Source organism: Enhydra lutris, unplaced genomic scaffold (genome assembly GCF_002288905.1).
Source record: "Enhydra lutris kenyoni isolate GAN:26980312 unplaced genomic scaffold, ASM228890v2 scaffoldscaffold41, whole genome shotgun sequence".
NCBI classification, from domain to species: Eukaryota; Metazoa; Chordata; class Mammalia; order Carnivora; family Mustelidae; genus Enhydra; species Enhydra lutris.
Window position 1 is genome coordinate 14,104,704 of NW_019154125.1, and position 23,133 is coordinate 14,127,836.

Genomic DNA, 23,133 nt, shown 5'->3' on the forward strand with positions numbered 1-23,133 from the left:
TTTTTGTTTTTGGTCAGATATGTTGGTTGGGACCTCCAGTACAGTGTTCAGTGGAAGTGGTGAACAGGAACCTTATTTCTTGTTTTATTGCCCGGATATAGTCATTTTTAATAAATGGCTTGGTGTGCTTTGAAAGAATATGTATTCTGTTCTTCAGTATAGTATTCTGTAAATGTAATTTGAATCAAATTTTTTATTGTATTTGAATCTAATACTTTTAAACATTTTTTTGGTATGCTTTTGTGAATTTCAGCAAAATCTCTCACTTTGATGGTAGAATGTCAGTTCATTGTAGTTCTTCCAGTTTTTCCTTTGTGTATTTGATGCAGTGATGCTACACTCTAGGTTTTTTATGTCTGTCTGGTGATTTGAACCTTTAACATTACGTAGGACCCCTATTTGTATCTATCCTTTACTTCAAAGTCCATTTGGTTTGATACTCCTATAGCATTGGGGGGGTGCTGGTCACCTAGTGTATCTTTTTAAATTTTTACTTTAAAAGCTAATTTGGGAATAGTACATCTCCAGGGAGATTTTTTTATTCCCTTCCTTCCCATAGCAAGTTTGAAATAGGCAGTTTTATTTGTGTTCTCTGGTTGGATGGGGACAGGGTGAAGTGGATTTCTAGTTCATCCTTAATGAACTTGAAAAAATTCAGGTTTTCCAGTTAAGACCCTCCACTTAGGAAAAGGCTTTTTCTTCTCGCTCCTGTAACTCTGATACCCCCAAATCTATCTATTTTACTTGGTTAAGCAAGTACTCTTCAAGCTGAACCAGCCTTCAGTGTTTACTTACATTGCCAGCTTCTCATTTTTTCTTCAGTTTTGGACTCTTGTATACATGTTTAACTTAGCACCTTGATGCATTTTTTAAAATGTTTATAATACTTAACATATATAATAATACTTTTCTGCAGGAAAGTTGTCCTGAGGCATTTGAGGAAAGAATCTACAGTCTATAGTAGCTGTGTCACTCATGTGGTTCTCTGTGCCTTCCTTATAGTTCTTAACCCTGTATTCACAGGAGGAATCAGTAGAATTTTCTCATTTATTGGAGCTTGGGTTTCTCAGTAGAGTGTAGTCTCTCCTAGAAAGTGCTGTATGAATACAAGCTAATATGTTTTGAACTGAAAGCAATGTGCAGACTTACATGCCTTGTCCATCCAAGTCCTCCAAGTCACAAGCATCGGCAGAAACAGTAATTGTAAGGCATGGAACTGAAAAGAAGAAATTAGCTTTTTTTAGAGTTTATTTTGATATTTAGACAATAAAGTAAACATGAACAATTGTCAAGCATACTTGGTTTATTTTAAAATCATTCTTCATAGTATTTTTTCTTGTGATCTGTGCATTTTAATTAATAAAAACCCCACATATTTAAGTTTTAACATTTTGCCAAAAGAGGGCAGTATTCACCCACTGTAGAATGTAAGAGGACTGAAAAATTACTGGAAGGAAAATGAATTTATTTTTCTTTATAAGGTTGATAAGCTTTGACAAAACTAGATCTGTAATCATTAGATTTGTCTCCCAGTCTGGTCATCTGGGAGTTGCCTAGATTGGACCATCCCAAATTTTAATTTGCTTTTTTGCATTTTTTAAAGTTCTAGTTTAGGGATAAGATTTGTTTGAGAATTTTAGGCTTTAAGGATAAAACCATAAACCTTTTCTAAACACCTGCTTAGAGTAACCAAAAAATCGTTTAAAGCATATTTATTGAAGTCTGTCTTTGCCAGTGTCCTCAGGGCCACTCAACTCAGTGACCCGTGGCTAATTAAACCTGGTAAAGAATGTGTCTTCAGCCAGTGGTGCTGCCACTGAGCCCAGCGGTGGCTCGGCCTTGTTCTACTTTACAGATACGTTTGTCTATCAGTTTGCCTCCTCTGCATGGTGGTGTAGGAGTTCATGGTGTAGACATAACAGCCTTAAATATTAAAGGAAGAAATCGAAGTAGCTGGTTTGAATCTCGTGAGTGAAATGCTTTGGGCTTGAGGTGTAGAATATATAGGAAGAAAGGAAACCATTTTTTAAAAGCCTGTTTTGGAGCCGGGAAGGAAAATGTGAGCCCAGATCAACTAATTAGAACTCTGCCCTTAAGGATTTGGTAATAACTGCCAGATAAAAAGAAAAGCTATTCTCCATCGATTCAATAAATAATCAACTTGCGCTTCAGAAGGACAGCCGGGGTAGAAAAAAAGGACAGCTAGGGGCTAATAAGAGGCTGGCGCTTACATAACATGTAAAGTGGAAGCAACTTTGGAAAAGTTTATATTTGCATTATGCTGCCCAATAGAGTGCGTTTGTTTCCTGAAATGGCTTTTGCCTGGACTAGCTTCTCCGCGTCCCGAGTCCAGCGCCCCCTAGAGGCGGCGGGTGCCCTCCGCCCTGTAATGTGATCTCCCTGCTCCTGGATTGGTCAGAGGCTGAGTTCCCCCCGGAGCGGCCCTTAGCCGGGGCTCCCAAGCCGGGCTCCGCAGCGCGCGGCAGGTCCCGCACCGCAGCCGCCGCCTCCGTCGCCACCACCGCTGCTGCTGCTGCTCCTGCTTCTTGGCTTCCAGCAGCGAATGGAGCGATGGAGTCCAGACTCTCCTGCTGGACCGCTTGCTTTCTCCTGGTCGTGTGGTGCCTGCCAGTGCTGCCCTGCCCTAGCCGGTGCCTTTGCTTGAAGAGCACCGTTCGCTGTGTGCACTTGATGCTGGATCACGTTCCTCAGGTGCCGCATCAGACCACAGTTCTGTAAGTTGCCAGAGATGCCCGTTCAGCACTTTTCCATTGCCCTCTACTAGACTGAGCACTCTGCTTTTCACCTAAATTCCTGATGCGGTGCCTGATGTGTAACTGGAAGAAGGTTTTCACGTTTCAAACGAATTAATGGTCCTGCTTTGTTAGACTAGAAAATGGGAACGATGATGTGTTGAAATAAATGTTTGCATGAGATGCAGTTGTATTTTCCAGCATCTTCCAGAACTTACTAAGAATTCACAACTCTGTCTTACGAGTATTCCTGCATAGAGTCTCAGATTATTCCTTTCATCCTTTCCAAAATCCTTTGGACTCCTAATTGGGTCAGCATGTGTCTGTCCCATTTGAAAAGAACTAATTCAGCTTCGGAGTGTGCTTCCAACTGATTATGTGCTGGCGATTTGCATTTCTTATGTTCATTATTGGGCTTTGTATTGCGTGTGCCTCTCAGGTGGGTGATCCTGTCAACCTCGGGCCCTTGAAGGACTGTTGGTTTTCCAGAGCAGACCCTGTCCAGTAGAGCACTGGGTACTTAGAAGCCTTCTGGAGCAGTGACTTAATCAGCACCTAGGAGGCATTATGGGATGGTAGTGGGGTAGTAGAATAAACCATAATACAAGTATAAGATGGGCCTTGGTTCAAATCCTTATAGTAAGGTGGGGATAATAAACCTGTATCATTGAATTGACATTTGGATTAAATTAAATAGTATGTGTGAAGTGTGAATTGTTTATTATCATTTTTAAGTCTTAGATCAAAACAGAAGGCAAAACACTGAAAGGACATACTGATTTGAAGGGTTCATCTCTGGTGAAATTTTTGCGGATTATGTCATGTCCATGGAAGAGAACTTTCACTGTTCCAAGTCCATTCTTGAGCAGAGTGAAATAGCTTAACATTCCTGGGATTTTGAGATATGAGATAAGAAGATCAGCACTGTATTTTTTTTTTGGTCATCAACATGAAATGAGGAATTTAGCTTGGTAATGAAAAGTTGAAGTTAGTGGTTGGTACTTGTTTAGAATAAGATAGATATTTGCCATACATATTTATGGTAATTTTTATTAAGCATTTTGCTTGTTTCATATGCTTGCAAATACCAAAATAAGTCTAACTCTAAAAAGGAGTAAGACAGGTTCTTGAAACTGGGACTGCTCCACAATCAGCACAGCACCAGAGAGGCCTTTGTACTTGTAGCCATCCCTGTGTCATTTTGTAATAGCGGTTTCTGACAGAGTAACTAGCCTTACAGAAGGGGCAGCTTATCTAATCACGTGCCACAGACTTAAAATAAAAAGCTACTTAAGCTCCAATCTGGACCTAAAATTTTGATGTTTAGGTGTTTCGAAGAAGAAATTAGCACTCATTAGACACTCTTTTTGAGACGTATTGGACAGAACTGAATGGACACTATTGATGTGAAGAGCCTTCCACTACATGTGGAAATAAGTCCTAATGGTTAGGTTCTCACGTTCCAGACTGGGCCTGCCGATACCCCTACAGACAAAATGTGTGTTGCCTGGGTGAGTTCTCAGCTTCATGATATCTCAGTTTCCTTTTCCATAAAATGGAGATGCTAATAGTATTCATTGTCTAGGGTTATTCTGAAGATTAAATGAGTTAATGCATGTTAAATACTTAAAATAGCATCTGTCCCTACTAAGCAGTAGAAGGTTCGCTATTATGTTTACAGTTAAGGATATAATTTGAGCTGCAAACTCAAATACCCCAGGAAGCTGGCTGGTAAAGTAATGTGAAGGAAGTGGGTGGGTGAGGACAAACCACTTCATGAGTAGTGTGATGAACTGCAACCAACTTCGGCTTGGGTCTCTGGGGACCGTGAGGAGGAAGTGGTGAGCCAGCAGCAAGGGCCGGCCAGCCCCTGAGCTCATTGCTGCCCTGTGGGAATTTGGGCCTATTGTTAATGAGCTTGCTGTATTTTTCAAGAAGATATGGAAGTCAAAAATGAAATTCCCTAACTTTTAAATCTTAGAGGATAATTTTTTTTTTTAATGTGAAAGGCAACAACACACAGGCCCAGCCTCACATATTTGTAGGTTACTTTTATCCCAGGACCTTCCATTTGTGACCTCTATTAGAGAAATAGTATAAAGGTCAAGAAATAGATGTAAAGCTTATAAAAGTTGGTGCAGTCTACTTCTTTTGGGCTCCAAATCTTAGACATAGGATTACATTTTCAAACAAGCAATCATGAAGATACACTGCTAATTGCATTAAAATAAGAATTCTGGAAAAGAAAAAATCCAGCCTTTGGAAGCTAAGGCAAATGGGCCTAGCCCAGTTTCTCCCCAACAACAGCATCAAGAGTTTTTGTTAAACCATACTTAGATATATATGTGTTGTCATCATAACTGTGGAAACAATGTAAATAAACATAGTCAAAGTGCTTAGTAAATATTAATTAGTAGTAGTATAACTTTCTTGAGTTTGTCTTTACATGTTTTTAAAATTTTAACTTTAATACAGAAAATACTTTTCTCAACCGTAGGTAAGGAAACTTCACTATACTTAATGAATGATTATGGTTGGTGTTTCAAGTTTAGGAAAATGAAAAAAACTACTCCTCCCAATTTTAATTTAATTCCATCTATAAAGATATCATTGGGTCATTTACCAAATAGGCCGCTACCATTTAGAAACTCTCACTCTTCATGCTCTCTGTTTTAGTAAAGCAAATCTTTCAGAATTGGGATTAGCAAACAAAAAATTTCTAGTTATGAACTTTAAGGAACTTGTCCAATAATCAGAAGCCCTGTGTAGCTTTTGTTGATCTTCCTTTAGCCCCAGGTCATTAGGTTGTACCTCCAGAATCTCAGCTGCCAGTTAAGAAATATGATGTTCTTAGAATTCCCAGGAGTGAAAGACTGAGCCTCGGTTGAACTCAGGGACTGTGATTAAACAGGCTCTAAAAACCATCTCAGTTCCACCAGAAAAAATGTAAAAAGTTCTTGAGAATTCCCCCAATTTTAAATATTCCCCTAAATTTAAATCTTCCCCCAGTTTTAAATTTACAAATATCTGGAGAGTGAAGTTTTAACTATTTAATTAGGGCATTTCCTTTATGTACAAAGCTTACCTTGCCCTCCAAATATACCAACCTTGGGGGTGGCAAATGGGAAAATGACAAGTTCAGTCATGAAAACATTTACCCAGCTGATAAAAATGTCATGTTGTTCAAGAAGAAAATAGAATTCCCTCAGCTCTTTCCAGTTTCTAATCAAATCAGACAATTAGATTTTTTTTTCTTAAGTTTAACCCTCAGGGGTTACTTTGACCTTTGAAACAGAATTTTTCATAACTTTTTTGCAACTGACATAACTTGCTGGCTTTGAGTTATCACTTAGTAGTGAGCAGGCCCAAACTCCCTTGACACTTTCCCATTTGGCATGGTTGAAGGGAAGCGTGAGAGAACTGGCAGAACTATGTCTGAATCAAACCTACCCCAGTTAATTGACCAGTTGGGGAGAGAAATGGAACTAAAAGTTGAAATGCATTTCCTATTTCATTGCCTAGTTAATAAGTCAGGGTACACTACTTCAGCAAATGCCCAGTCTTGGGGGACTAACACGATGCAACCTCACCACCCTAATGACTCAGGACAGGTTGGTCCTCAGGAGCTAGAAGAGGCTGTTCTAGAAGGTAGGATGAGTGTTCATGGAGCCCACGTGAGGATCTTGGATGGAGAAACAGTGAGGAGAGAGCAGGGCCAGGGGCGTGCATCTACCAGCTGTGCATCGCAGTCTGGGCTGTGACCCACCTCTGATACCTGGGAGTCAAACCAACCTATAGGAGAATTCGTTTAGGGGATAAATGAGTCCTATCTGGACATACTAATTTGGGGGTCTCCCATGGGACAAATAGTTCAAGAAACCAAGCAGGTAGTTACGGGGACCAGGAGATGTAGATCTGTGATGCTGAGCACTCCCCTTTTTAAAGCACTAAGGAGGGTGTAGGGTGGAGCCGTGGGACAGGAACACATGACCAAAGGGGAGAAAGTGAACTGGCCAATACAGGGAAAGCAGTAGGATGTTTCCCAGAGGGGTGTGACCGAGGTACGGCAGAGTCGAGCTTGGACACTGAAAGACAACCTGACAATCGGATGGTGCATATGATAGCAAAAGCAGCTTTGTCTGATAGGAATAGAAGCCAGATTGCAAGGATTAGGGTTGCTTTTCCAGATTTCAGAATTTGGCCTCCACCAGGGAAGTGTTAGCATCCCCATCTCCGCATCTCAGTATCCTCATAGGCAAAATAGGGATAAATAATTGCCTAGTGATGCCAAAATCCAAGCGGTCTCAACTCAGGATTCCCTACAGTAATAGCCTGTAGTTAAATGATATATGCTGATTAAATTAGTGGAAGAGAATGGTGTTTTCTCTACTGAACTCTGCATGTCAATCCCTATTATAGATTCTATAAGGGAGATTAAGGGAAGCATTACACAATAACAGCTTTCGGGGGAATAGTTATAAGGCCACAAAGCTGAGTTCCCTGTTCTAGTTAGAGAGCTAGTGCATATATAAAAAAAAGTTTAATAACAGTACAGGTCTGATGTAAGAAGGACCAATCTGCTTTGCATTTAGGGAGTAAGAAAGGATGGTGAATGTCCTGTTTTGTCAACTTGATAGGGTAATGTAGATAGTGAAAATAAGTAACAGGGAAAAATCTGAAGAACAGAGAAATTCTGTTGAGTGTTACTTGGGCATTCGGGTGGAGAGGATATGGGCTCAGGAATATAGTAAGCTTGGGAGGAAAGGGATGCAATTTTGAGAGTCACTGGGGTAAGAGTGTGCATTAATTCAGCTGAAGGGAGGAAATGTGATTTCCCAGGAGGCCCTTGTGGAATAAGGAAAGTCTGCATAGACTAGAACTCTGGAAAGCCCAACAGTCAAGGGAACACATATGTAAGCAAGAGCCAGGATGGTCAGCTGGGGTTGTAAAGTCTGTACACTGCTCAACTCCACACTGTGCTGGGATGGTGTCCCCCTGCAGTTGTGCTGTGTGCTGGTCCTGGGGGCAAAAGGAAGTGGAGTCAGAGAAGAACACAGCAACCAAAGTAGTAGGAGTACCAGAAATGAGTGCTCTCAGTATTTCAAGAGGGAGAGGGTGGTCAAATCTGGCAGAAGAGATTGAAGTAGCTGAGTGCATATTTTGCCTTTAAGCTGTTGGAAGAATAAAAGGTTGAAAGAATTTTGTTGTTTTTGTTCATTTTTTAGAGGATGGGCAATGATTTGTGTGAATGGCAGACAAAGGGGACGGAAGTCACATAGGAGGAGTAAAGATACAAGAGGAGAGAGAGGGTATGTTTTTGTTGGAGCTTGCAGCTCCAAGGAGGGGTGTTTGGTAACAGATGAGTGTAAGCAAGTAACTGAGAGCTTGATGTCTAGATAGATGAGGCAGGATGCAGACCTTATCTGAAAGGGAGAAAATCACCAGGACAGAGTCTAGAAACCTCAGAGCCAAGGCATCTGGAGGCCATCAGTGCTGCAGCAGATGTCTTAGCCCAGGCTCAGAATGAGTCTGATGTTTCTGGCTCCAAACAGAGAGAGAAACATTATAGTAATGGTGAGAACTACAGAAATTAAGTTGAGACAGTGGATGTTGAGCAACTAGATGTCTCCATTGCTTCAGTGGCATCTTCAACAAATAATTTTTATAGTGTTCTTTTATTCAATAGAGTGTTAAATTTACTTAAGGTGATTGTGTTAGTCAGCTCAGGGTGCTATAACAAAATACCATAGACTGGGTGATTTAAAAGACATTTGTTTCGCAGAGTTCTGTATGCTGGGAAGTCCTAGATCAAGTATCTCATGAAAGCTTTTTTCCTGGTCCAGTGAGATGGCTGCCTTCTCATTGCCTCACATGGTGGAGAGAGAGACCATCTCTCTAAGGGCGTTAATTCCATCATGAGGTCTCTACCCTCAAGACCTGGTTATTTCCCAAAGGTCCCACCTCCTAATACCACTACAGGAGGATTAAGTGTTCAACACGGGACTTTGGAGGAGAATCAAGCATTCAGTCCTTAGCAGTGACTCAGGTTTAAGTTATCAAAATGTTTATCCAAAACAAATAGGATACTGATATAATTTAAACATTCTGGTATGTTTTTTATTTAATCTGTATGTTCCTTTCTGCTCTGGGACACAATAAGCTATTTCTTGACATACATGGAGGGCATAGTCTCCTTCTTGCTATTACATGAAATTGAGCATATCTGACCAAAATACAAATCATGAGACTTTTCCAAATGCAACATGAAAACCTTTAAACATTTTAAATATTCTGCCTTTCTTTCAGGCAACAGAGTAGCCACAACAAATGACATAAACAGTTTTATTGTCTAACTCCAGACTATGTAGTGAAAAACTTGAATTATGATTAAAAATCTTCTTGTTTTATTGTTCTGTCTGATGAGTTTGGATCACTGTATCATTCCTCTCCCAGTGATTCTTCATCCGAGTAGGAAAAAAAAAATTTTATGTTTGGATTTTAAAATGGAAAAAAGGAAAACATGAACATCATTTCAGCTAAAGATACTGTAAAAAAATCCCTAAGTCTACTAACTCCATTTATTTTAACTAAAAGAACCAGAAGGTCCTCTTTTAACCTCAATTGTTGCAGAGTGCTAAGATAGGTATCCATAATACTTTGTGTAAATGGTTTCCAAGAGAAAGGACAGATCTTTTCTTTTTTTTTTTGAAAGCTTTTTTTAGTTTTTATTTAAATTTCAGCATAGTTAACATAGAGTGTAATATTAGTTTCAGGTGTACAATATAGTGATGCAACATTTGCATAAAATACCAGGTGCTTATCACGAAAAAGTGAACTCCTTAATCCCTATCACCTATTTCATCCATCCTCACACCCACCTCCTCTTTGGTAACCAACAGTTTATTTCTCTAGAGTTAAGAGTCTGTTTCTTGGTTTGCCTTTCTCTCTTTCCCTTTGCTTCTTTGTTTTATTTCTTAAATTCCACATATGAGTGAAATCATATGGTGTTTGTCTTTCTCTGACTTATTTCACGTAGTACAATAATCTCTAAATCCATTTTGTTGCAAATGGCAAGATTTCATTCTTTTTTACGGTGGAATAATATTTTCTTCTTTCTGTATACCACATCTTCTTTATCCATTCCTCAGTTGATGGACACTTGGGCTGTTTCCATAATTTGGCTATTGTAGATGATGCTGCTTTAAACATTGGGGTGCCTGTTTCTCCTTGAGTTAGTATTTTTGTGTTTCTCGGGTTAATACCTGGTAGTGTGATTGTTGGAATGTAGGGTAGTTGTATTTTTAACCTTTTGAGGAAACTATGTACTGTTTTCCAGAGTGGCTGAACCAGTCTGAGAGGGTTCCCCTTTCTCCACATCCTCACCAACATGTGTTGTTCCTTGTGTTGTTGGTTTCACCCACTCTGACAGGTGTGAGATGATATCTCATTGTAGTTTTGATTTTCATTTCCATGAAGATCAGTGATGTTGAGCATCTTTTCATGTGTCTGTTGGCCATCTGGATGTCTTCTTTGCAAAAATGTATGTTCATGTCTTCTGCCCATTTTCAAATTAAATTATTCTTTTTGGGGGTGTTCAGTTTTATAAGTTCTTTATATACTTTGGCTACTAACCCTTTATTACATATGTCATTTGCAAATATCTTCTCCCATTCCATAGGTTGCCTTTCAGTTTTGTTGATTGTTTCCTTCACTGTGTCAAAGCTTTTTATTTTGGTATAGCCCTAATAGTTTATTTTTGTTTTTGTTTCTCTTGCCTCAAGGGACATATCTAGAAGGAAGTTGATACAGTCAATGTCAAAGAGGTTACTGCCTGTGTTCTTCTCTAGGGTTTTGTTGGTTTCAAGTTTCACATTTAGGCCTTTAATCCATTTTGAATTAATTTTTGTGCTTGGTGTAAGAAAGTGGTCCATTCTTTTGCATGTTGCTGTCCAGTTTGCCCAACACCATTTTTTGAAGAGACTTTTTCCCGTTGCATATTCTTTACTTCTTTGGTGAAGATTATTTCACCATATAGTTGTCAGTTCATTTCTGGTTTTTATATTCTATTCTGTTGATCTATGTGTCTGTTTTTGTGCCAATACCATACTGTTTTGCTCTCTACAACTTTGTAAAATAACTTGAAGTCCAGAATTGTGGCCCTGTGGTGTAATGGTCAGCACTCTAGACTCTGAAGTCCAGAATTGTAATGTCTCCAACTTTACTTTTCATTTTCAAGGTTGCTTTGGCTATTTGGGGGTCTTTTTCACTCCATACAAATTTTAGGATTGTTTGTTCCAGCTCTGTGAAAAATGCTGTTGGTATTTTGATAGAGATTGCATTAAATGTGTAGGTGGCTTTGGGTAGTATAGACATTTTACCAATATTTGTTCTTCCAGTCCATAAACATGAAACGTTTTTCCATTCCTGCGTGTCATCTTCAATTTCTTTCATCAGTGTTTTACAGTTTTCAGAGTACAGGTCTGTCACCTCTTTGGCTGATTTATTCCTAGGTGTCATTGTTTTTGGAGCAATTGTAAATGGGATTGATTCCTTAATTTCTCTTTCTGCTACTTCATTATTGGTGTATAGGAATGTAAATGATTTCTGTACATTGATTTTGTATCCTGTGAGTTTACTGAATTTGTGTGTCAGTTCTAGCATTTTTTTGGTGGAGTCTTTGAGGTTTTCTGTGTAGAGTATCACATCATCTCAAATAGTGAAAGCTTGACTTCTTCCTTGCTGATTTGGATGTCTTTTATTTATTTTTCTTGTCTGATTGCTGTTGCTAGGACTTCCAGTATTGTGTTAACTGATAGTGGTGAGAGTGGGCATCCCTGTCTTGTTCCTGACCATAGAGGAAAAGCTCTCAGTTCTTCCCAATTAAGGATAATATTAGCTGTGGGTTTTTCATAGATGGCCTTTATTATGTTGAGGTATGTTCTATGTTCCCTTTAAACCTACTTTATTGAGGGTTTTGTTTTTTTTTTTCCATGAATGGATGTTATAATTCATCAGATGCTTTTTCTTCAAGTATTGAAATGATCATATGGTTCTTATTTATGCAGTGTATCATGTGCAAATATTGAATCACACTTGAAACTCAGGAATAAATCCCACTTGATCGTGGTGATTGATTTTTTAAAATATATTGTTGGGTTCAGTCTGCTAGATTTGCTAGTATTTTATTGTGAATTTTTGCAACCATGTTCATTAGGGATGTCGGCCTGTGGATCTGTTTTTTAGTAGAGTCTTTATCTGGTTTTGGTATCAGGGTAATGCTACTCTCATAGAATAAGTTTGGAAGTTTTATTCTCTCTTCTATTTTTTTGGAATAGTTCAAGAAGAATAGGTACTAACTCTTCTTTAAATGTTTGGTAGAATTCTCCTGGGAAGCCACCTGACCCTGCACTTTTGTTTGTTGGAAGTTTTTGATCATTGATTCAATTTCTTTGCTGGTTATGATTCTGTTCAAGTTTTCTATTTCCTCCTGTTTTAGTTGTGATAATTCACATGTTTCTAGGAATTTGTCCATTTCTTCCAGCTTGTCTAATTTGTTGACATATAAATTTTCATATTATCTCATAATTGTTTGTATTTCTGTAGTATGTTCAGGGGCTTGTGCTGGTCTTCTAGGGGAGGGGCCTGCTATACTGGGATTGAGGCAAGCTTGACTGAGAAGGGCAGTCCTGCCAAAGCACAGGGTTGGTGGGGTTTGGTGTAAGCAAGTTAGGCAGCCAATGTTGGCATTGTTCTGCAGTGGTTCTGTGTTTATGCTGAGGGACAGGGGAGGGAAATGGGGTCAGTCAGCTCCTTTGTTCCCAGAGAGGCATCTTGATGCATTCTGCCTCTCAGGGATGCATTCTGAGAAGAGGGCATAGTCTCAACACGATGTGCCCAGGTGTTCCTCACTCTTTCCATGCTGTCTGTAACCCCACTGCCCTACCCCAGTTGTTTGTCTGTCTTCTCTCCAGAAGCAGGGCATTGCCTTCTGGGCTCTATCCCAGCCAACCCCACTGACCTTTAAAATTCCAAGCTTCAAGTCCAGCTGGTTGCAAGCACTCACAAAATCCACCCTCTCTCATTTTTCAGGCCAATGGCTTTGGGGAAATGTTCTCCTTGTGCATTCTCCTATATGTTCCTCTCTCTCTTGCTCATCTCTTCTACCACAGTCCCTTCCCTCCACAGTAGCCAGGATCCGTTTCTCCCTGAAACTATCGTCTTTGCCTTTCCTACCTTCTTCCATGTGGCCTCTTCTCTCCCTTTAGTTGTGCAGTTTGTTCTGTCAGTCTTCAGGTTGATTTCTGGGGTATTTAGGATAACTTGATAGTTATCTAGCTGTGTTTGTGATACTAGATCAGCCTAGGGTCTTCCTACTCTGCTGTCATTTTGAAAATGTAGGACACAGATTTCAGGATTCATTTACAAATTTCACCTGAATTGTGAGCCCCATGAGTAATTAGAAGAGGCAGCTGCCTACATCCATGCATGGTTTGGAAAAAAACTTAGAGGTCTCTTAAAGATAGATTACCCAACTGCTTACCAAATCCTAATTTTCCACCATCTGCCCTTGTATGAGATCACCCAGGACTCCAGTGAAAATCATCCATTTTATCTTGCAGGAATGTTTGCCCTCATGGATGAAATAGGACCACCAAATCAGTTAATTAAATTAGTACTAATCGAGCCCCTAGTACAATTAGAACTGATGTAGATTGTGCTTCTAGGAAGGTGCAGCAGAAAATCCAGAGATGCAGGGAGCCAATGGTCTTTGTACACACTGCTCTTTTGGCCTGGAATGCATGAATCCTCATTGTCCTCACTTGGCCTATTTTGGCTTAGTCTTCAGAGGTCAGCTCAGAGCTTACCTCTGGGAATTCTTCTCCATCTCCTTTCCCTTTTTCCCAGTTTTTGGGAGATACCTTTCCCATCTTGATCAGGGAACATGTCACATGGGATTAAGATTGTTGTCTCCCTGACAGACCAAGTCCCGCCAGGGCAGATAAGACAGATTATGTCTTTTCTTTTTAAACTCTTAGGGCCTGCCAACATAAAATATGTTGATCCATGAATGAGCCAGTTGGCAAAATGAAACTTGGGAGGTGGTGAAAACATGCCCTACCTTCTAGAAACCTGCAGACTGCTCTGCTTGGCCTGGATTAAGATGATTTCTTGTTAGTTGTGACTCTTACCTACTGATTCTCTTATGTTGATCGCTGCTCTTGTAAGAATGCTATGTAATGTGCTCTTGAACTGCAGGCTGAGAGAAGAGAATTGATGCCTAGACATAAAAAAACTTAGGGGAAATGAGGTAAAGAAGAAAAGAGAACTGAAAGCTAAAATTCCAGCAAGTAGAAATGGGTTATCTGAGTGCTAACTGATACTACAGTGCTGGGACAGGGAGGAGGTATTTATGAATTTCCTTGCTTCTTGAGTTGGTCCTTGGTTTGAAACAAGGTGTTGGCGCACAAAAAGATGGTTTGTTTCTTTCTTCACCCACACACATGCATCAGAGTACCTCCCCACCTGGAGCTACTTCCTTCTTGTTTCGCCCACCATCCTCCCTGTTGGGGAGAGGCGGATTTGACTATCATCTATATTTGGCCACCTCTAAAGACAAGCATAATGAAAAGCTGGTGCAATATTAAGAATTTATTTTATTATTTATTTTTATTTTATTTTATTTTATTTTTTTAAGAATTTATTTTTAGAATCTCCCAAATCAGCTAAAAGCAGCCACCAACTAAGGATTATAACTCAGCGCCTATGGGAATCCTCAACAGTGCTCACAAAGAACTTACCAAGAAAACAGCACCATCACTTATTATACTGTTAAACCTTCCCCAAATTAGTTATAGTAGTATTTTATTTACTTATACCTCACATTTGTCCAGAAAGTATTTCAAGTGGCTAGTAGCTATTTTTAGTTAAAGGAGAAGCTAAAATTCAATGTTTCCCATCTACTTTTTTTAAACATTGTGTTTTCCCTTTTTGCACTTTTCTTATTTCTGATCATGTTTTTCTTTTAATATTAATCTCTCTGAATTTATTGAATGCAAAAGAAGAGGAAGTGGAATTCTGTCAGAACAGAATTCCATTTTTTTCTAAGTGTGACATCAGCAGAGTTGTAATCTACTGCTGAATCTTAGAGTTCCAGGTTACTATATTGTGGGTGGGACCCATACAAAGAATCTGATATCCAAGAACAAACATATGAAGGATTTTGCATCCATGACTGAATTTATCCAGTATTATAGGTCAAGTTCAGTACTAACCTGGACTGTCTGGAAGGAAGCAGGAAGCTAATTAACTTTACTAAGGGGAGTCTAAATTGGCACTCTAAATTTAAAGATTTGCCCAAACTGGCAGGGGTGAATGTGATGCAAAACATTTTGAGTACCATTCTGCACTTTTCTTCCCCCAGCAGATTTGAACAATGAGATCCTGGCCAGGCCTTCAGAAAGCCACCGGACTGAAGTTGTTACCACTCAGCACTTGGGCGCTGTCTTACTATCTCAGAATGGTTTTTCATTTTATGACCTTCAGGTCCTGCGATGTTGCCTCTAAAAGCGGGTCATTCTGAGAGACTGCATGTCATGTCTATGCGGTGTGCATGGTACCTCGTGGCCAGTATGGACTGTATACTTGTGATATGATTCTAATCACACTTGGAATAAAATCCCATTGAAGACATATGACTGTATGGCTTCCCAGTATTTTTCTGTGTAAGAGGAAGAATATTAGTAAGGTTATATTTTGCCTAAAATGCATTTCAGACTAACAGATCTAGTTGTGAGGTAGTGTGCTTAGTAGTCAGGATCACAGACTTTGTAGCCAGATTGCCTACATTTGAATTATCCCTTCCCAATTTTGGCTTCATGTCCTTGGACAAGTAACTTAAGTTCTTTGGCTTCAGCCTTCTCCTGTGTGAACTAGTACTTATCATGTGTTGGGAACTATTTAAATGTTACTTGCTATAATTAGCACTAATATTATTATAGCCCCCGAAGTCTAGAGGTACAGATATCAATTCTAAAAGATCCTCTTTTCTCTCTCTCTCTCTCTTTTTTTTTAAAGGTTTTATTTATTTATTTGACAGACAGAGATCACAAGTAGTAGGCAGAGAGGCAGGCAGAGAGTAGAGGAGGAAGCAGGCTCCCCGTGGAGCAGACAGCCTGATGCGGGGCTTGATCCCAGGACCCTGGGATCATGACTTGAGCCGAAGGCAGAGGCTTTTAACCCTCTGACCCACCCAGTTGCCCCTTCTCTCTCTTTTTTAATAAGGCAGGGTATAAATATTGTTTATAAAGATTCTGAAAATGTTCAACTCATGTCTCTTGAAACTAAAAGCTTCCTTTTGTTGAGAAAACATTAGAAATACTCTTAAGCATGATTTTAGTATGGTTGTGTCTGAAATGATTTAATGTTCAGAAAGTGTTATTTCTGAAATTGAAGTTTTTACAGAGTGTGAGGAATATATGACAGTCAAATCATTAACCTAGAGAGTAGGTTTAGTAGATTGTAACATTTTGATAAGATCTATAGATTTGCTTTTTTCCAGTATAGGGTCACACTGGTTTGGATATTATGGTCGTCCTGCTTGGATCCTGTTCTGATCCCAAAGCCACCACGCTATTTTAGCAAGGAGCTTGGTATAATGGGAAAGGGGAAACTCTTCAAAGTCCCTGCTGATTGTAACACAGAAACAGTTCCTAGTTCTGGCAGTGAATGTCATAGGTTAGAACACAGTTTTATGCCACTCAAAACCATAGATTGTCAATTGTACATTTTTTCCAGATTCTAGTGTGTATTTATAAAATTTCTGAGATTTATACTGTGGGAAAATGCTCTCTTCATCTTTCCCTTGGGAGATATATGTAAGGAAGAAGGAGAATCTTAAGTCGTGTGTGTGTGTGTGTGTGTGTGTGTATGTGTGTGTATGTGTATACACAGCTGTAGAAGCCTGAAACTCTAGAGTTTTTAAAAATAAAAGAAGTTGGAGACAATAAAAAGTCAGTGGTTGTCAGAGGTTGGAGGAGGAGGGTTGAATAGGTGGTCAGAGGATTTTTAGGGCAGGGAAACTACTCTGTATGATACTACAATGGTGGACACATGTCAGCTTGTAGAATGTACAACACCCGGAGCGAACTTTAATATAAACTGTGGACTCTGAGTGATAAGAATATTTCAGTGTGGGTTCATCAATAATAACTGCATTACTCTGATGGGGATATTGATAACTGGGGAAGCTGTTTGGATGGGGGGATGGGAGATATATGAGAACTCTGTACTTTCTGCTCAATTTTGCTATGAATTTAATGTAGTTCTAAATATAAAGTTTAATTAAACATATAAAATAAATAAAAGATGATTCCTGGGGAGTACAATGCAGGAGTCTAGAAAGGAGTAGGAGATTCTAGACATCAGGAAAGTACCTGGAAGCATGGGGGAGGGGACAAGTTGAAAAAGCAAGCCACTTATGGATTAATTAAAATCTCTAGCCAGCTTTTGTGTCTTGATGGAGGGTGTCAGTGAGGGAGGGAAGGGAGCCTCTTGATAGGTCTCCAGAGGAACCAAGCACCCCGGTGTGGATCTGTTTATATGATCAGGTAGTCATCAAATTTTTAAATGTAAGTAAAGCATCTATAAATTTATTTTAAAGTTTAAAAGTTTAGATCCTACTATTATATACTTCTCAATGCTTTTTGGCAACTTTAATCAATGTTTATGTTTACTTATTTAATGTTTTCCCCATGACTTTTCAGCTCCACGAAAGAAGGAATCATTTTGTCATTGTTAACCCTCCATCCTCAGCTCATAACACAGTTTCTGGAATGTAGGAGATTCTTGGTAAGCATTTGTTAAGTGAAATACCTAAGAACATTACTATTAACAACAGTGGCTTCCATTAAGCATTTCCTGCGTGCCAGGCTAGACTAATTATAGGAAGACATACATGTGCATAGATCCTTCCAGCAGATCTGAGAGCTCCCCTGGGAGGCAGGCATTGTCTTTACTCTTCTGTCATTTTACAGATTCAGCTTGGAGCCTTCCTGTTGCTGGGACAGAAACAGGGAAGGCCCTTGCTTCTTGGAGCTTGCATTCTAGTGGATGACATACAGGGTGCTGCAAGAGAAACGGGTTTTGGGCAGGAGGATGTGCTTGTTTAGATGCAGCGGTCCCAGAGGCCCACTGAAGCAAAGACATTTGTCATGGAATCTGAATGACCAGAAGGAACAGGTTTCTGAGGTTTGGGATGAGCATGCCAAGCAGAGACCAATGGTGGGAACAAACACGGTGCTTTTGAAAGAGGCCAAAGCTAGATGAAAAAAAAAAAGATAGGGCAGAGAAAGCGGGGCCATGTTTAAGGTTCAAAGACAGGCATGGACATAGTAGGACTTCCATGATAGAGCAACAAGGATATCACTGTCAGGAGGGGAGTGCAAGTGCAAGGCAGAGGAGAGGAGAGGAGAAGAGAGGAGAGGAAACCGACACTTGGCTCCACGGTCTTGGGGAAGTGCATGTAGCATGGTCCCCTTCAAGATGCTTCTCTCCAGGACCCAGGGCTAAGTTTCCTGGACCCCATCAGCCCCTGCCCTCTCCCTCCTCCAGTGTGGCCGGGCAACCTAGTCTTCATACCTTTTGTCCCTTGTGTGACTTTGCTTTTGTTTTTGTTTTGTTTTATACCAAGACTCCCCATCTCCAGGCCTTGTCTCCAAGCCCTTGTTTTGCCCTTCAGTACTGAGGTTGGGTGCCTAGAGCAGTATTGGAGAGAGTAGGACTGATGGTCATTGTTCCTATAAAGGAACAGAGGAGTCCTGAGCTCTCTGCCTCAGAGCAAAAATAATGGCGCCACTCAGTTGCTCTTGGGTGTGAGAATAAGAAGTAGGAAAAGGACATAGCCTTAGAAAGGCTGCTCCTTTATCTTGAAAAAGTGGTAGAAACTTCCACCAAAATAATAACAAATGAGATAAAAATTTAACGGTAAAATTTAAAAGTAATTTAATAGTTTTTTGGAATATTCATTCTTTGGAGTCTAAGGCAAGTTTCACCTCACAAATCACTGACTGACAAAATACCATACTTGCTGTTTGAAAGCAGGCTGATAAAGGATTTTTACCTTTTACTCTTAGCTCTAGAAGGTTGTTTACCCAAAATACTTTCTGTCATTTTTCTTTTAAAATGGAGTTTGTGCAAAAAAAAATCTATTAGTGAAAGTTAACATTAAAGTAAATTTTACTTGTGAGTTGTTCCCATTCCTGTCTCTAATCTAATCATTTCGTTTTAATAGGGGAAAATTTACTAGAAAAATATTTTGCAAATACATTATGTTTAGGGCAATAATAATGGGTACAATAAATCATTTTTCAAAAATGATTGAATCTGAAGATAAGTAAACACAAGTTCCCCTTTCATTTTCAAATATATGTTCTTATTTATAAACTCCAAACTTCTTTGTATGTTCTTTCTCCTGAAAGATACACTCTGGGTAGATTTATCTTGTAATAAAAAGACTTTCCTATTTAAGGAATAAACAGGCTATAAGGAAGCCAAAAGAGTACAAAATAGGAGAAGGTAATGCTCATAGCTCCTTTGTCTTTATTTATTTTGATTGGCATTTAAAATTGCACAGGCCTGGCATCATGGAAGGCCATGAATCAGAATACTTGTTTTCTTCTGACCCTAAGAAAGTACATGATCTTGGGTCAACCGTTTAAGCCCCAAGCCTCCAGGGTTCTCTTTCTTCTCAATGTATAAAATGAAGGCTATACCCCATAACTGCCTGGGGTGCTGCTGAATGCTGGTCATTGCTTATGCCTGAAGACTCTTGTTTCATGCCCCAAACACTTGATCTTGCTAAACTCAATGATTATTCCTTCTGAGAAAGAGAAAAACCAGATTTTACCTCTGTCAGGGCATTTTTGGAAGTACAGGTCTTTTCTAGAAATGTCAACATGTTATCTATGACTTTCTACTTCTGGTTTCTTCATTTCATGTTTAAGGTGGAATGATCATTATCTCTTCCACTGTGAAGAGCGAAGTGAGTGGTGGCCTCTGCCTCCCTCCAGCACCTTCCCAGCAAGGGCCTTTCCTTGCACCCATTCTCAACCACAGATTTTAGGTTGGAATAATGTCATTCCTAGCTTCAGAGGGGGCAATTGTTCCATGAATCCTGAACATTATTAGCTGATATACAAATATTTATTACTAATACTTATTATATTCATCAGAATAACAATAAAATCTTATTTTCCTCCTTGGAGCTAGACTTTAAATGTGCACATCTCAAGTATTATTTAATGAGTCATGCTTGTTCTTTCATTCAAGTCCTTTGATCAGTACAAATACCCAGCATTATACTGTTTGTAATCAAGCCAAAAGAATGAGTTCTGTACTTAAGAGTGAGGACAAGTTTCAGAGAGTGTGAAATTCAGTAATCAGGAACATGTTAGAAAACAGCTTGTTCTATCTACAATGAAATATTTAGTACCCCTGAAGGTCTTGATGGCAAGACCAGTACTTTCACTGGAGACCATATGCTGAGAGAAGTATGTGTTGGGTGTTTGTTTATAATTTTATGCATCATAGAAACATTGCATTCTAGAGTATTTAAATCATTTCAATAAAAAAAGATACATAATGAAGATATTTTAATTCTAAAAATAATATAATTTTTCTTACTAAAAAGAGGGGTAAATGAATCTTTGTTTCTCAGTTGTTTTAGGCACTAAGATATGACTATTTTCTACATGTATCATTCTATGCTATAAAGTTTACAGCAGCATAATAAAGGGAAGCAATGTGGAATGATGGTTTCTAACTGCAAGAGAAAATTCTGTGCTGCTTAATAAGTGTTCCTCTGATGAACAACATACCGTTTATTGTGTGTTCATACATTCTTCTATCTTATTACTAGAAACAAATTGTATTTGTTTCCATGTAATATTGATGCAATTAGGAGTAATGCTCGTGTAAAAAGAGATGGAGGGTGCAAAGATGGACTGTAATAAGAAGAGTACATCAGACAGGCTATCTAACTGCCATATTTTCTGTTTAATGTTTTATGAACTGTCACAGGGCTTGAGGCTTCTTTGGTACTCACAATGATTTTGCATTGCACTTCTAGTAAAGAACATACAAAACCCATGAATGAGATTGTGGTATGAGTGTACTACGCCGATCTAGGAATTCACAAAAATAATAAAATAGCATAACCTGTTAAGGAGAAATGATTAGCTTTTGACTGGTAGCATACACAGTTTGGTTCTGGCAGGTTTACATGGATCTTTTACCTACGTGGTGATGCTATAGTAGGATCCCAGCCATCTGACTGATAAAACTCTTAACAATTCAGAATTCTTATTCCTTATGGAATCTCTCTTGGTTGAGAGAAGGCATGAAGAGTGCCTTTCCCTGCAAAATCAGATATGTCTCTTATTTCAGTAATGGCCTCCATTAGTTTATCCTCTGTTTATCCTATATTGAAGACAGGAGAGGGTTATTTCTATGCAGTTCAATTATCATAATGCATGAATGGGAAAGCATTGAGATTAAGAGTATCCTGGGTTATCTTTTTGTTTACTGACTCTTGGTGTGAGTGCTTCAGTTTTAAAGGAATGTGACACACTATAAAGCCAATCAAAAGCATCTAGCCAGGACAAGTTATTCAGTTACTGTTCTATATTTCTTGCCTCAGGATTCTGAGCCACTTCATTCCCTATTAGTAAAAGCATTAGGTATACTCAGCTCAGCAACATAAAGAGGTTTTCTGCAATGGCCAGTGGTTACTGGTATTTCAAGCTTGCGTACATTATAGTGAAGATAATAAAGCACTTCTCATTTTGATGGTAAGGGTGTGCATAGCCACCAAATACCAGCTAGTTCTAGACACCAATTACTTATGGCCTAAGAACTCTATCCTTTTGCAAAGTAAACTGGAGTGAAATGGTCTTCAGGTAAACCTATACTGCTTTTACACTTAGCTTGATACATTTTTACCCAAGAGGAAGTCTATAGTCATAATTATGTAATATTGAATTTTTTTTAAAGACTTTTATTTGACAGAGAGAGAGAGATCACAAGTAGGCAGAGAGGCAGGCAGAGAGAGAGGGGAAAGCAGGCTCCCTCCCAAGCAGAAAGCCCAATGCGGGGCTCGATTCCAGGACCCCGAGATCATGACCTGAGCTGAAGGCAGAGGCTTAACCCACTGAGCCACCCAGGTGCCCCTAATATTGAATTTTTAACTCAAGTTTTATAGAACTTCATACGTGTTTGAATATTGCCAATTACCTGAATCAGCCACTACAGATCTGAGAATGTGATACCTTTTTTATAAGTCAATTTATTTTATGATTATTAAAATCTCAGATTGCCCTGCTTCTTATATTGAGTATAGAGGGAATGCTCAATAGGGAGAATGTTTGACATATTCAGGATGTTCATAAACCACTAAAGTAAATTTTCTGCCTGAAAGGAAAATTTAAAAAGGGTAAGGATATGTTAACTCTGGAAGATGGTTGTTGGTAATCTTAGCTACATGGTTATGTACATGTCTTGAAATGTTGGCTTGAAGGTACTATATTTTAGCCATAGAGTGAAATTCTTTTATTTCACGTACTGTAAAGGAGTGAACATATGCTTGATGGATTATTCAGCATGATTCAATAAATATGAGAAGTGATTGAGAAGCATCCACCAATATTCCTTTGTGGGATGATTTATTCAACAAATACTTGATTGGTGACTATCATGAGTCCAACATTGTAGTTAGAACAAGGGAGGAGAATATGAATAAAATCTTTAAGGAGCTTGTAGTTTATTGAGAATGAAAGTAAACCTACCAAAAGGTATAATGAGTCCTGCAGTTGGAGGGATCTAAGAGAAGTGGCCCTCCCCTTAAACCCCTCTAACTCACAGTTAACCCACAGGCCCCTCTGAAGGCCAGGTAGTGCTGCTCAGTTTGTGGGAACTCTTGCTCATAGTGCAATGGGGCTCTTTATAAGGGTCTGGCTTCCCTGAGGCAAGTGTGGGCACCACAGGCAATAGTCCCCATGACCTCAACCTTTCCATCTTTTCACAGAGGTCCCAGACACCAGTGGGGAAGGACAAGCCAGTCATCCCGTGTCCTCCCCAAATTTCTGACCCAGAACAGCATGATGTTTTAAGTCACTAAATTTGGAGGTGGTTAGTCTCATAGACTTTGCACTGAACATGTTTCCTGAAGTGGTGGTAGCTAAGGATGCCCTGGAAGCAGCTGGGCGAGGAGCGAAAGGAAGATGCTGTAGGCAGGAGCAGCTGTGGCAAAGGCTTACATTGAAAATTAGTGTTATATTCATACACCTCTGTTCTCTGACGTCTTTTTTGTTTGTTTGTTTATGTTTGC

At 39.3% G+C, this 23,133-nt stretch overlaps 1 protein-coding gene across 1 annotated transcript in view; it reads left to right on the top strand.

The window, feature by feature from the left end:
* Nucleotides 1-2,571: 2,571 nt before the first annotated feature.
* Nucleotides 2,572-23,133, top strand: part of LOC111155452 (peroxidasin like) — a 446,194-nt gene continuing 425,632 nt past the window's right edge. The window contains exon 1 of the mRNA XM_022515616.1: nt 2,572-2,735. Coding sequence (XP_022371324.1) covers nt 2,572-2,735 — 164 coding nt within the window. The remainder of the gene's footprint in view (nt 2,736-23,133) is intronic.